Genomic DNA, 12543 nt, shown 5'->3' with positions numbered 1-12543 from the left:
TTTTCAGCTGCAGCTCTTCTGTGCAGCTGGATGTCTTTAAGAGGTACCGAAAGGCATGGAAAAACTATGTTGGTACTACACACGTACAAGCACGCAGTCAGACACAAACTCACTGCAACCACTGATCGAATCCTGATTGACCTATGAGAAAGACCACCATGGAGGGCATTTAAATTGACACACACATCTGGCAATCTGGGGGCTTAGCAGAACAACACACTTCATGTCTTTGTGCTGCTGTCTGAGACGAGGCAAAGTTGTCCTCAAGTGGAATGAACAGAAGATTCATCTGTCCCTTCACTCTCTGTCCTCCGCCTCGTTCTAGATGCTCGCAGGTCTTTCAGAATCTGAGACTGATGGGTTAGACACTCCTTCAACTTGTCCTCAGTCAGGGTGAGACGCTCTTCCAGCACTGAAACAGTCTGCATGAGGTGAAGCGGTGGGGGTGGGAAAGCATGATAATTACAGAGAAGTCAGAGAATAATTATACATGTAGAAACTAAGCAGAGCAAAGTTCAGTCTGAAATCAATCCTTTCCCAATGTAGAAAAAAACAAAACAAAACACAAAAGTAAATGAGAAATCGTCATGGCTTTCAAATTATCATCATTATTATTATTATTCATTTTGGCCTTGATGCATGAGATAGTCGAGATAGTAGAGACAGCAGAAGTGATTTAAATTTAAATATTTATATTACAAAGATTATTTAATAGTTCATTAGGTGTCATTTGTTTCTGGGAATCAGAAAATGCACCAAATATTTCTTATAGATGATAATGTCTGTGAAACAAAGTACATTCAGCAGCACATTTTTTATTTCTGGAGACAATTCTCATAAAACTGCAGAACTGAAAATGTGTTCAATTTTTTTCTTCTCTGTCTGCAAATGTCATAAAACATAAAATGAGGAAATGTCTCTGTTCATCTAATGGTGACACTTCTCAAACAGACAAAGAAGTGGGCAGCTAAATCAAATATTCTCACTCCACCGTTTGCTTTTCTTTACCTTTTATTAGACCTGTGCAACATAGCAATGTTGAATAGTAAACAACCTGATGCTGGGCTTAAACACTTCAGAGGGAAAAAATTGTCCTCCAATGTTTTTCCACTGCTGTCGATATTGTGAGTTGATATATATAAGCTTTGCCTGATAACTGACCTGTGTGAGAATATCCAGCTGTTGAACAATGTGCCGCAGGGTAGAGCTCACACTTGATGGATGACCAGAGAGAACTTCCAGTGGGTGTGTCTGCGACATCTCTACTTCTTCCTCTCGTCTTCCTTTTCCTTCTTTTCTGTTAGCCCTCGTTTCATTCTCAGCAGTCGATTCTGCCCTACTTGCACTTCCACCCTCGATCCATCCGTCCAGTCTTGAATTGGCAACATGACATGCTGGCAAACCGTTATAGTGGTGACTGTTAGCAGCAGCAGACTGCATGGGTGTCAAGCGGGGCCAACTGTTTAAGAGCTGGAGATGAAAGCAGGAGAAAACGCAAACTGTGTGGATATTGTTTTGTTCCATTTATGTTCCAAATGCACTGTATCACACGAGAAACCCATTTTAAATCAAATCACTCATTGTGACTCTCTGATATTTAATTCAGAACAGCAAAGGAGTCAGAAAGAAATAGAAAACAGTAGAAGAAACATCTGAATGACGTTAAATGTCAAACTGTTAAAGGAATTAAAGTTTCAGTTTGCAGTGAAATGACTGATTAAGTCACTTTTATTTTTAAGTCTGACATGTAAGCTGAAATCTACCTGATTTAAAAAAAAAAAAAAAAATAGGTTTAGGCTGAAATGAAAGTCTTGAAAAATAAAGGCTCGGCCTCCTGTAACTAATTTCATGTGGGAAATTAATTTTTAAGTTGAGAGTTGATAAGATACCTTTGTATCACTCAATCCTCATAGTAAGAATAAAGTTCAACCAGACAAAAGTTTGTGGCACAGGGGATGGTTTAACATTAGTTACAGTGGGCCTTATCTGGGATGCATCAGCGCACTCAAAGAATACTATAAATCATGTCAGAATTACATTCTCTTCCATTATCTGACATCATACACAACGTGCCAAAAGGAGTGCTCTTTCAAGCAAATGAACATTTGGTCTTCGTTAATCTTGGCAGTCCATGGAGCAGCTTCCCCCTCTTATTTTTGTCTTTTCCAAACACTGTTGGTACCTGGCATCTTCTTAATGACGCTGAACTCATGGCAGAAATCAACTGGAATATGAATTGAAGTATTGGATGTTACCAAAGTATCAACTGGAGTTTATTTGTAACTACTTTTTGAACTTAAAGTTCTACTATACTAGTAGATTACCGTGTTTGAAATATACATGTATCAAACAGTGACAGAAAGAATACATCAGAGGCTTTCATGATCCTGGATGATATGCAATCATAATACATAACACTATGCAGAGATAGCCAACATGCTTGCTGTCTCACTGTTCTGTCAGTGAAGGAGGCCTTGAGCCTGTTGCAACTTGGCAGACTGAAGTAGGTGGATGACTCACACTACTAGATTACTGACTGAAAGGCAGACTTTGTGACCGCCTGACTACCTTGCTAGCTAAAGACAAGTTCATAGGTTGTTTGCACTGAAGAGCTACAGATACAGAGCAAAGCAGGAAAAAAAACTATTTTGTATTTAATGCGACCTTTGATTTTGTATGCAATGTTTGTTTGTTTTTCCTTTCACAAGAAGAACATAACAAGGGAAAGTGAACAATGGAACAATGAGAGAGAGAAAAGAAGGGGGGGGGGTCATTATATTCAGTGTAATCAGAGTTAGAGACAGTGCATTCACTACAGCAGAGGCATTTAACACAGTAGCTATACAGCAGATAAATATCTATTCTAAAGAACCAATCATTGCTCAAGGGCAACTATCCTAACTTTTAGGAGGTCGGGATTCAAACTATCATGTTTTAGTTTTCAAAAGCTTTTGCTTAAAAACCAGCATAGCTCCGTAACCTCTTTCCAAACATTACTGTAATTCTGCAGATCACATGCCTTAAGGGGCTAGCAGTGACATTTAGTAACATCAAGTGATGACGGGCAAAATAGCCTGAAGTGAAGTGGGCGGGTCCCTAGTTACAAAATTCAGACGCAAACAACTGAAGCAAATAGCAATTAGAACGAAGGATTATGTTAATTTGCCTCGTAACAATGAACCATCAGTGACCCGGGGCAAGCGAATTGTTTCCTGTTTGGATGATTATTCCATTATTTTTCAATAAATCAACTAATTTTTAATAAAATGTCCATACCTCAATCCATATTCTGAATCACTTATCTAGTTCAAGGTCACAGGGGGAATGAAGCCTATCCTACAAGTCACAAAGAAGAGGCTGATGTTACACCGTCAACAAGTTGCCAGTCTAACACAGGGCTTTAAAAAACAAACAAACAAACAAACAAAACACAACAACAACAACAACAACCAATAGTTAAAGTTAAGTTCACTCCACAACTAAAACTACAGCAGTGGCATCTTAAAACTGTTTGGTCTTGACAACCAACAGCTTTGGCTAAATAAATATATGAACTGATTTGTTGTTGGTCCAAACAGTTATGTTGTAGAATGGTTATTGCTTAGCCAATCACATTATAATAAAAGAAAAACAATAATCCAGACAAAAATGATGAGAAGTTAAATTGTACTCAATAATAATGTGATGCATGGGTTGCACCAAAGAGAACAAAAGGAGGGGGACGGGGAAGGCAAGGGGATAAATGAGAGATGTTTTAGGAAGATCAAGACAGGCAGGAAGAGGAGGGTTAAGAGGAGGAGGAGGATGTCACACATTCCTAGCCTAATGCATGGAGCAATCGATTCCGGCTTACTTCCTGCATACTGTCCTCACTTCAAAGAGAGTATGGGGACGCAGGAGAGGGTGGAGGGAAGCGAGGAAGAATATACCAGGATGTCTAAAGAAAGAGAGGGTGGGTTAGGATCGACTGCTGGGAGGAGGTGAACATAGCTGTCAGTGTGTGGATGGTGAGTCTCGCGGAGTCTTGAACACCTTTTCACTCCTCGTTGATACATCTTGTCAACATCTGCTCAGCTCATTTACAGTTAACATCCCTCCACCCCCTCACCCACCAGGCAGTTTGGATACAATTAACGTTTAACAGGCAAGGCACTCCAGTGTGCCAGTCAAAAAACACACACACACGCACACACACGCAGGAAATTTCTTCTAACTATAATTTGTTAGAACCATGTTAAAAGATGGTGCACGGCATTATCAGGTATATAAAAGATATACAAAATCACGGAAACATGGATTGTTTAATGTAGAGGGGTCAGTGGAGCTAAAAACTCACAGTTTACGATAAGGATAATTTCAGAGATTAAATCGTGTCTACTACGCTTTATGTCAGAGGTCAGTCATGGCAGGAATGTTGCAACAGTTCTGCTGGCAGTGTTTTTTGTTTGATAGGAGTAGCTGGTTGGGTTTGGTTGGTTGAGCCAAGCAGAGCAGGGGAAAAACTAGACACTATGATAATGAGGTGGCAGACTGTGTGAGCTGAGTGTGCTCAAGTGTTGATAGGAAGGCAAGAATATCAACACAGCCTGTACTCAAAGTACATGTGCTTGTCCAATCTATGAAGTGCTTCCTAATTTGGCCACATTTTACTCCACAAGTAATGAGATGCAATATAAAAGACACAAATGTGAGTGTCTAATGGCAAACCAGAATTAAATGCTAATCATTGATTATTCAACGATATTGTTGATAACTTGACTGCAGCAGATTTACTTAAAAAGGGAAGTTCATTAGAACCACAATCCAGGTTAAAATGCTAACGGCGGCTGTGATGTTTACGATCAAAAGGATCCCCAGGAGAAAACAGATCACAAATAGCCTCACCTCCGCTTCTAAATCAAATCACAGATGTCTGATCAAAAACATCATTTCCATGAGCACCAGAATTAGCTGCGCTCTCTATTGTTGGCAGGAAACCTCGGGCATTGTGACCCTTGTATAACAAGCCATTTGAGCTTAATTGGAGGGCGTCTCTGATGTTCCTGCCCTTACCACTTGTGAAGCCACACGCGCATCTTCAAAACCTGCCTGATATTTATTAATTAACATGGAAAATCCTCCTTATGAAGTAGGTAGGCAAAGGGTTCTCCAAAGCGGCACTGTAATTGTTTTACCAATATTCAATCCACCAGACAGTTTCATAATAGCTGGAAAAGCACTAGCTAACCTCTTCCTCATTAAGGCTCACTGCTGCATCGTCATCACACAGATGCAGGCATTTACACCTGCTGTTAAGGCGCAAGAAGCCGCTGCGTTAGTCTCCTAAACGATAAGTGAAGCCACTCAGATAATATCGCAGCAAACGCACGGATACGGAGGAGAAGACAAAACCAGAAGCCAAGACACTGAAAACATGATTTTTTTAAAGAACTTTGGGGAAAAAACAACAACAAAAAAACAACAACAATTGACAAACAGTTGCAACATCTCCCTCTGTGTCTGTTTCTAAGATGGTGGTAAAAACTGGCATAATCTTACACTCGTGTCTTCAATCCAGGTATGACAGGGGTTGCCGCAAAAATTCCCCCCCAAAAAACCAAGGGAGGCGCACAACTGGCTGACGTGCCACAAAGATTGTGTCTCATGACACATGGATGTGAAAATTGTCAAGCAAGACCAGCGATGGACGAGCATAAAAACAACATTAGGATCCCGTTTGGTTCATGGCTCCATTCTTCAAATTTGCCAAGCATGACACATTTACTGGCATTAGTGCGCCTAACATCAATGCTGAATTTGTTGCACATGCATCAAGTTTTACAAGAGTTTCAACATCATCTGCATCTCTCTCATTAGCTTACGACTGCTGTTTTGCATGTACACACTCTCGTACTATATATAGCATAAAATGTGAAGTTGGGTTTTAAACTGACTGTACATTTGTAGTTATTAAAGCTTTTATCACCAAGCTGAGAAATTTTAGTAAAATTGTAGACAATGAGAAAAAGTTAAACTATACACAAAGCTTTTTGTCAGCCTTTACAAATCTTAAAGAAAAAAAAATACAAAGTCTTACTACGTGACATCCCACAGAGTACATCAGTACCCATCATGTAACATTGGCACGCCTTTCCTGTATCACACAGTTTATGCACCACCGATATTTTTCCTGTAATGGGAAGAGAACATTCTGTAGTCACAGGATGCCATGTAATGCAGTTAATAAAGCAGACTCCATGGCAGGAGGAAATCCTTAACCCCCCTCTTACCGTCCTCCACCCTGGTTTCACTTTTTTCACTTTCACACACAAGCAAATGTTTTGCCTCTGGATGCATTATAGGTGGCACGTACGCACATGTAGGCCAGCAACTGTTACCAACTCACGAAGATACAGTCACTCTCCAGAAGTCTTCCCTTGACTGTTAACGTTCCTGAAATCCTTGAAATGCAGTGGCGTTGGCACATTGCTATATATAATCAGAATCCTGATTATGGTTTGATATACTCAAGACAGCTAAAAACAACACTATATATTGGGACCAAAGCCAAAACAAATGTACATCTTTTATTGTAGAATGATAAATGTTAATTGTGGTACAAATCCATGATTCAATGGACTGACTCCGTTTAAACGAAGAGGCTTTGTTTATTTTATCTTTTCTTTTTTTGTGTCAGATTGCTGCTGGCCTGAATGTGGCCTTAGCCCTGTGTGAAAATCTCATCTTCTTCATTTGAATGAGGCCAGCACATTGACACAGTGAATGCCAAGGATGATTAGCTTTTTCAATAATGACATGAAAATACACACACAAAATAACTCAGTGAAAGGGCGCTGAACTAGCTAATCAAATATGTGGAATTACTACAATTTTGGTTGTTCTTTAATGTGAAGGCTATATGACTCCAAGACAACTGTGAAACCTCTTTCCAGTGATTTGGTTTCTAACGAGCCTTTAAAGTCAGACTAACGATAGTTATTGCATCAGATTTAGTACTGATTGCTGAAAGTGATATGAAATTATTGATTTTTTTCCCCCTCACAAAAAAGAAAACCACTTTTTTAGAGATTCCTCTAAAACTCTTCCCATCTGCCCCTAACATTTAACCTGGCAGGACATCTGAAGCCTCCATTTCATGTTGGTCCTGCCAAGACAACACAGCAGACGACTCATTGTCCTTTCATCTCTGTCACCCCTAACTGTCATCTGACAAGGTGCTCTATACCACACCCACAAAACAAAATTGTGCCTTCTCAAACAAAAATTAATGAAATGAATGAATAAAAAAAAAACCCACAACAGTTAAGTACGTTCACATCCACCTATGAACACACAGTGACGTGTCAAAAAACACACAGAGAAAATAGGCAAAGCACACAGTCACATGAATTAGCACAGATGTTTGTCAAAGGTGTGGCGACACTGATGTTTTTAAAGCACAGATGAGCAGGAAACAAGAGGACATTCATGTGGCTTTGAGGAAGTGCATATATCCACTTGATTTCTCACCCTCCCCCCCCCCTCTCTCTCTCTCTCTCTCTTTCTGTCTGTCTCTCTCTCTCTCCCTCTCATGTCCCCCCCCCCCCCCCCTCTCTCTCTCCTCTGTCTGCCTCGAACATCCGCACAGAAGCCACCCACACACAAACGAAAATATCCTGCTTGCCATTAGATGCAGTGTTTTCTGTCCACATCACACACGCATAAATGGAACTGTAAACACCTCAACCACAGCTAATAGAAAAACCGTAGCTTCCTGCCATGTTTCAGTGGCAGATGACCCAGACACACAGAAGCTAAAAGCACTTGAACACACAAAGCTGGGTAATGTGAAGAAAAAAAGGAATAGTTATGCTGTTACAAATGAAAGCATAGTCATTCTCAGAAGACCACACACACAGAATAACATGGTTAGACCCATAACACCACACAGAATGCACTAAACAGCAGCTTGAAACCTGCCTCACACCAACACATATCTTAAATAGAAATGTGTGATATACACACGGAAGTGATTCTTACAAGAAATGCTCCATGTCATAGCTCAAGCATACAGTACAAGAAAAACAAATTTGATATAATCGCTCTCACACACACACACATACATTGTGTTATTAAAACTGGTGCTGAAATGAATGTGTGCTGCTTTTAAATAAGGTGTGCAGTCCCTTCAAATGCAGAAGTGAGAAAAAAAAAAGGAAAGAAAAAAAAGTCATCAGTAAGAGAAAAGGAAATAAAGTGAAACACACAAAAAAGGTGAACAGTTCTGGCTGAATGCTCCTGATAAAGAATAAACAGTTTAAGAGTAACCAGTATAAATAAAATGCTAGACTGGCTGAATTTATGATGTATTATTTATGGAATAGCAGAGTCCTTAATAGAGCTATCAAGATCTTTGAAGCTGCACAGACAGAACTGACATGGAACAAGCAGTTCTGGGATCAGATTTCTCTCAGAACTTGATAGAGATCAAAACTGAACAAAAAAGGAGGATGAAAAAAAAAAGTAAAGGAGGATGAAAGGATCTCAGAAACATGACACGACATGTGTTGATATTGCTTCACTTCAGCTTACATACTCACAAAACCGTTAATAAGGCAATATTACAAAAACATTGCAACGAAAATGTATTGCAATGCCCACAGTGGACAAGAAAAACAAAAAGAAAAACAGAGTTGAGCTAATTAAGAAAAAAAAAAAAAACAACTAACCTCACCAGCTCATGAAAATCTCACAAATTTTATGCAATCCAAACCTTCTGTCACTTATAAGTTGTGGATAGTGTTTGAATAGGGTTTGAGAAGTTTTAGCTTTGTTAAATGTGAAATATGTAGGAGTTGCTTAATGGGTAAAGCACAGCACTCACATGAATAGTGTTTATAGGTTACCACTCATGCTAAAAGTGGATACAGTGGTATCAGAGGACTTTTCATGAAAGCCTCTACCAAAAAAGGTTGTTCAGTGTTCATTAAATATGGTCAAGCACTTGCAGCGTAGGTGTGGAAACAGGCTGTGCACATCATGAAGCAGATGGTTTTTTTTTTAAAACCACAGCACAACAGCAGCTTTGTCACCTGATGTCTTCATTTTTAAGGGTAATGAGTCCCAGAGTAAAGCCCTCATTATCATTATCATTAGTCGTGTGGTTCGAACATAAATAACTAATTACTTGATGAATGGACTAAAAACCCTTGACTGGCTTTATTAAAGATGTGTCACAGCAGCAACTCAGAGACAACCTGCAATTTTGTGTTTCAGTGGCAGTGGTTACATGTAATCCTTTGTCTGCCATGTTTTTAAAATATAGTGCTCAAAAACATATACATAGAGTAGCAAATGGGATTATAAATCAGTTAATTACATTAACAGGTACACTAGAAGGGCAACAATGAGACAAGGAATGGTTTTACAGGAAGAGGCCACTGAGATTTTTTTCCTCTCCTCATTTTTTCTGATTGCTTTTTTCCCCCACACTAGTTTTACATTTGGCTAGGATCAGTATCACTACTGGCAGCGTAAGGCAATACTTGGAATCTACAGAAGTGTAAAAACCAGTCTAACTCATCCAGGATGGCACATCAATACATGCCATTGCCAGAAGGTTTGCCATGTCTCCCAGGAAAGTCTTCAGACCATGGAGATTGAAAGAGACAGACAGTTACTGTAGGAGAGTCTGACCAGGTCATTGAAGGATGAGCACAGCCAGATCCCATAAAAATGACCTCCAGCAGCCCACTGGTGTCAATGTTCCTGAACAAGCAGTAAGAACATGAGGGTGGGCTGAGGACCCGACATCCTCTAGTGGGCTCTGTCCTCACTGCGGAGCACCATTAAGGTTGACTGGCATTTGCCATTGATTACCAGAGTTGACATGTCTACCATTTGCGCACTGTGCTTTTTACAGGTGAGAAATTAATCTGACGTGAGACAGATGTGAAAGGGCCTGAAGAAGCCATGGCCACGTCACTACTAGCTCCTTCCTGTGTGGGTCCTGTATGATTTTACAGTCACCATACAGTTCTTCTTGGCTTCTCCAGACCTTTTCACATCTGTTACATCTGCTCAGGGTGAACCTGGTATCATCAGTGAAAAACAAAGTGCACCAGTAGTAGGTTTTGATGGTGGGTCAGTGATGGTCTTGGAAAGCATATCCATACAGCGATGCTAAGACCTCTACAGGCTACGCAATGGCACCCTGCTTGACATTAGGGTTCAGAATGAAATCTTTGGACCCACTGTGGGACCCATTATGAGACTCAAGGCAGGCAGTTCCTGGAGGATGAATGAACTCATTCCACTGACTAACCCCAATGTTCACCTGACCTAAATCAAATACACAGCTCTTGAACTGATCCCAAGAGGTGTAGTTCCATGTCTGGACATGGAACTACACCTCTGGTGGGGAAGGAACTCGGGCTAGTGTGTGAGATTGAGAGATACGAACTAGATATAGTCAATCTTACCTCAATGCGCAGCTTGAGTAATGGGACCAGTGTCCTGGACAGGGGCTAGACTCTGTTCCAGTCTGGAGTTGCCCTCAGTAAGAGGCTGCGAGCAGGGGTGAGTATTATATCACCTCGGTTTGCTTCCTGTAAAACGACGCGTTTGCAGCTGAACCTGAGCGGTATTCTGTTACTGGATTTCTATGCAAACACTTTGTCCATAACAAACACCATGTTCGAATATAAGGATCTCCATAAGTGCACGTGGCACGAGGACACCCTAGGTTGTAGGATGATGATCAGTTTTGTAACTGTATCTTTGGATCTGTGGTTCTGGACATTTGGGTGACAAGAGGAGCTATGCTGTCAACTGATCAGCACGTGGTGGGGATTTTGATCAGGTGGCACAATGAAGGATGCCAGACAGCCCTGGCACACCAAAATGTATTGTGAGGGTGCGCTGCAAAGCTCAGCCAATCTATGTCTCCCCTCTCCTCTGGTCATGAGCACTGGGTAGTGACTGAAAGAATGAAATCACAACTACAAACAAATTAGCTTTCTCCAAAGAGCAGCTGGCATCTCCCTTAAAGATAAGGTGAGGAGCTCAGCACCTGAGAGGGGCTCAGAGTAGAGTCACTACTCCTCTACATCAAAAGGAGCTGGCTGACGTGGTTCAGGCATTTTATAAAAGCGACTCCTGGATGAGTTTTATCAGGCATGTCCCACTGGGGAAGACCCACGACAAGCTGTAGAGATGACATCTCTGGCTGGCCTGATAATGCCTTGGTGTTTCCTTGGATAAGCTGGACGAGGTGGCTGGGGAAAGGGAGGTCTGTGTCTTTGGTTAGGCTACAACACCTGTAGTAGCAGCCTCAGATAGGCTGAAGGATGGATGGACGGACGGAAGGATCTAGACAGTTTTGGTCATTCGTCATATTAGCTGTGGAACTTTAAACCATTAGTGACGCCATAGAATCATGCTGAAAGAAGCTGGTACTTATTCAGAGGCTGCCCATGAGCTGAAGCAATCCAAGTACCCTGACCTGGCAGCTGAGTGCAGGTAGGACGGCTGTAATGCTGTAGTATTCCCAGTGGAACTGCGGTGTCGGGCTTCGTCAGCTTCTCAACTTCAAATCTACTCCACTTCACAGAAGCAGGACACAGAAGAGTAACCAAGGAACTGGCGGAGGAAGCAGGAAAAGCTAGTTTCTGGTTGTGTTTAAAGAGATGTGGGTACCAAAAAAACCCCTAAGGCAGCAACAAGGGGTGCCAGGAAAAGATCCTGGTCATCACTCTACCACCAGGAGATGTACTGAGGTTAAAGCAAATCGTAATCGACTGGTGGTCCTCAGCTGATGACCCAATCAAGGCCCTATAGGTGTTTACCGTGGCTCCCCCAGGGTAGTCCCGTCAAAGAGCACTGTTGGAGGTGCATCAGGTAGAAATGTCCAGCAGGCGTGACACCATCTTGTGTGTTGATCTGTTTGTATTTTCTATCTAGATATAAAGAGCAATGTACCCAAATTTTGTCCTGTAATTAAAGGTTTGTTTTGTTTTAATTGGTCTCATCTAATCAAAGTACTCTATTGTAGAGGTTTTGCGATTTGTTCAGAAGAAAATTTAAAATGCTAAGCCATGCTGTTCTATTTGGAGAGTAGCAGCTTTCTCCTGGATTTTTTTCACCTGGATTTTCCTGCAGTTTCTCCAAGCAATGTACAGGGAGTGCAGAATTATTAGGCAAATGAGTATTTTTGTCCACATCATCCTCTTCGTGCATGTTGTCTTACTCCAAGCTGTATAGGCTCGAAAGCCTACTACCAATTAAGCATTTTAGGTGATGTGCATCTCTGTAATGAGAAGGGGTGTGGTCTAATGACATCAACACCCTATATCAGGTGTGCATAATTATTAGGCAACGTCCTTTCCCTTGGCAAAATGGGTCAAAAGAAGGACTTGACAGGCTCAGAAAAGTCAAAAATAGTGAGATATCTTGCAGAGGGATGCAGCAGTTTCAAAATTGCAAAGCTTCTGAAGCGTGATCATCGAACAATCAAGCGTTTCATTCAAAATAGTCAACACGGTCGCAAGAAGCGTGTGGAAAAAC

General features: G+C 41.1%; 1 protein-coding gene across 2 annotated transcripts in view; it reads right to left on the bottom strand.

Annotated features, from left to right (window-relative positions):
• Nucleotides 1–8: 8 nt before the first annotated feature.
• Nucleotides 9–12543, bottom strand: part of poc1b (POC1 centriolar protein B) — a 50895-nt gene continuing 38360 nt past the window's right edge. For both annotated transcript variants that reach the window (XM_005751151.2, XM_005751152.1), the window contains exons 11-12: nucleotides 1162–1470; nucleotides 9–422 (exon numbers count right to left, since the gene is read on the bottom strand). In XM_005751151.2, the coding sequence (XP_005751208.1) occupies nucleotides 264–422; nucleotides 1162–1470 (468 nt within the window). In that variant the 3' untranslated portion in view covers nucleotides 9–263. The remainder of the gene's footprint in view (nucleotides 423–1161; nucleotides 1471–12543) is intronic.

Source organism: Pundamilia nyererei, unplaced genomic scaffold, assembly GCF_000239375.1.
Source record: "Pundamilia nyererei isolate P.nyererei 1_Seehausen unplaced genomic scaffold, PunNye1.0 scaffold00301, whole genome shotgun sequence".
Lineage (NCBI taxonomy): Eukaryota > Metazoa > Chordata > Actinopteri > Cichliformes > Cichlidae > Pundamilia > Pundamilia nyererei.
This window is presented reverse-complemented; position numbering and strand designations above follow the sequence as displayed.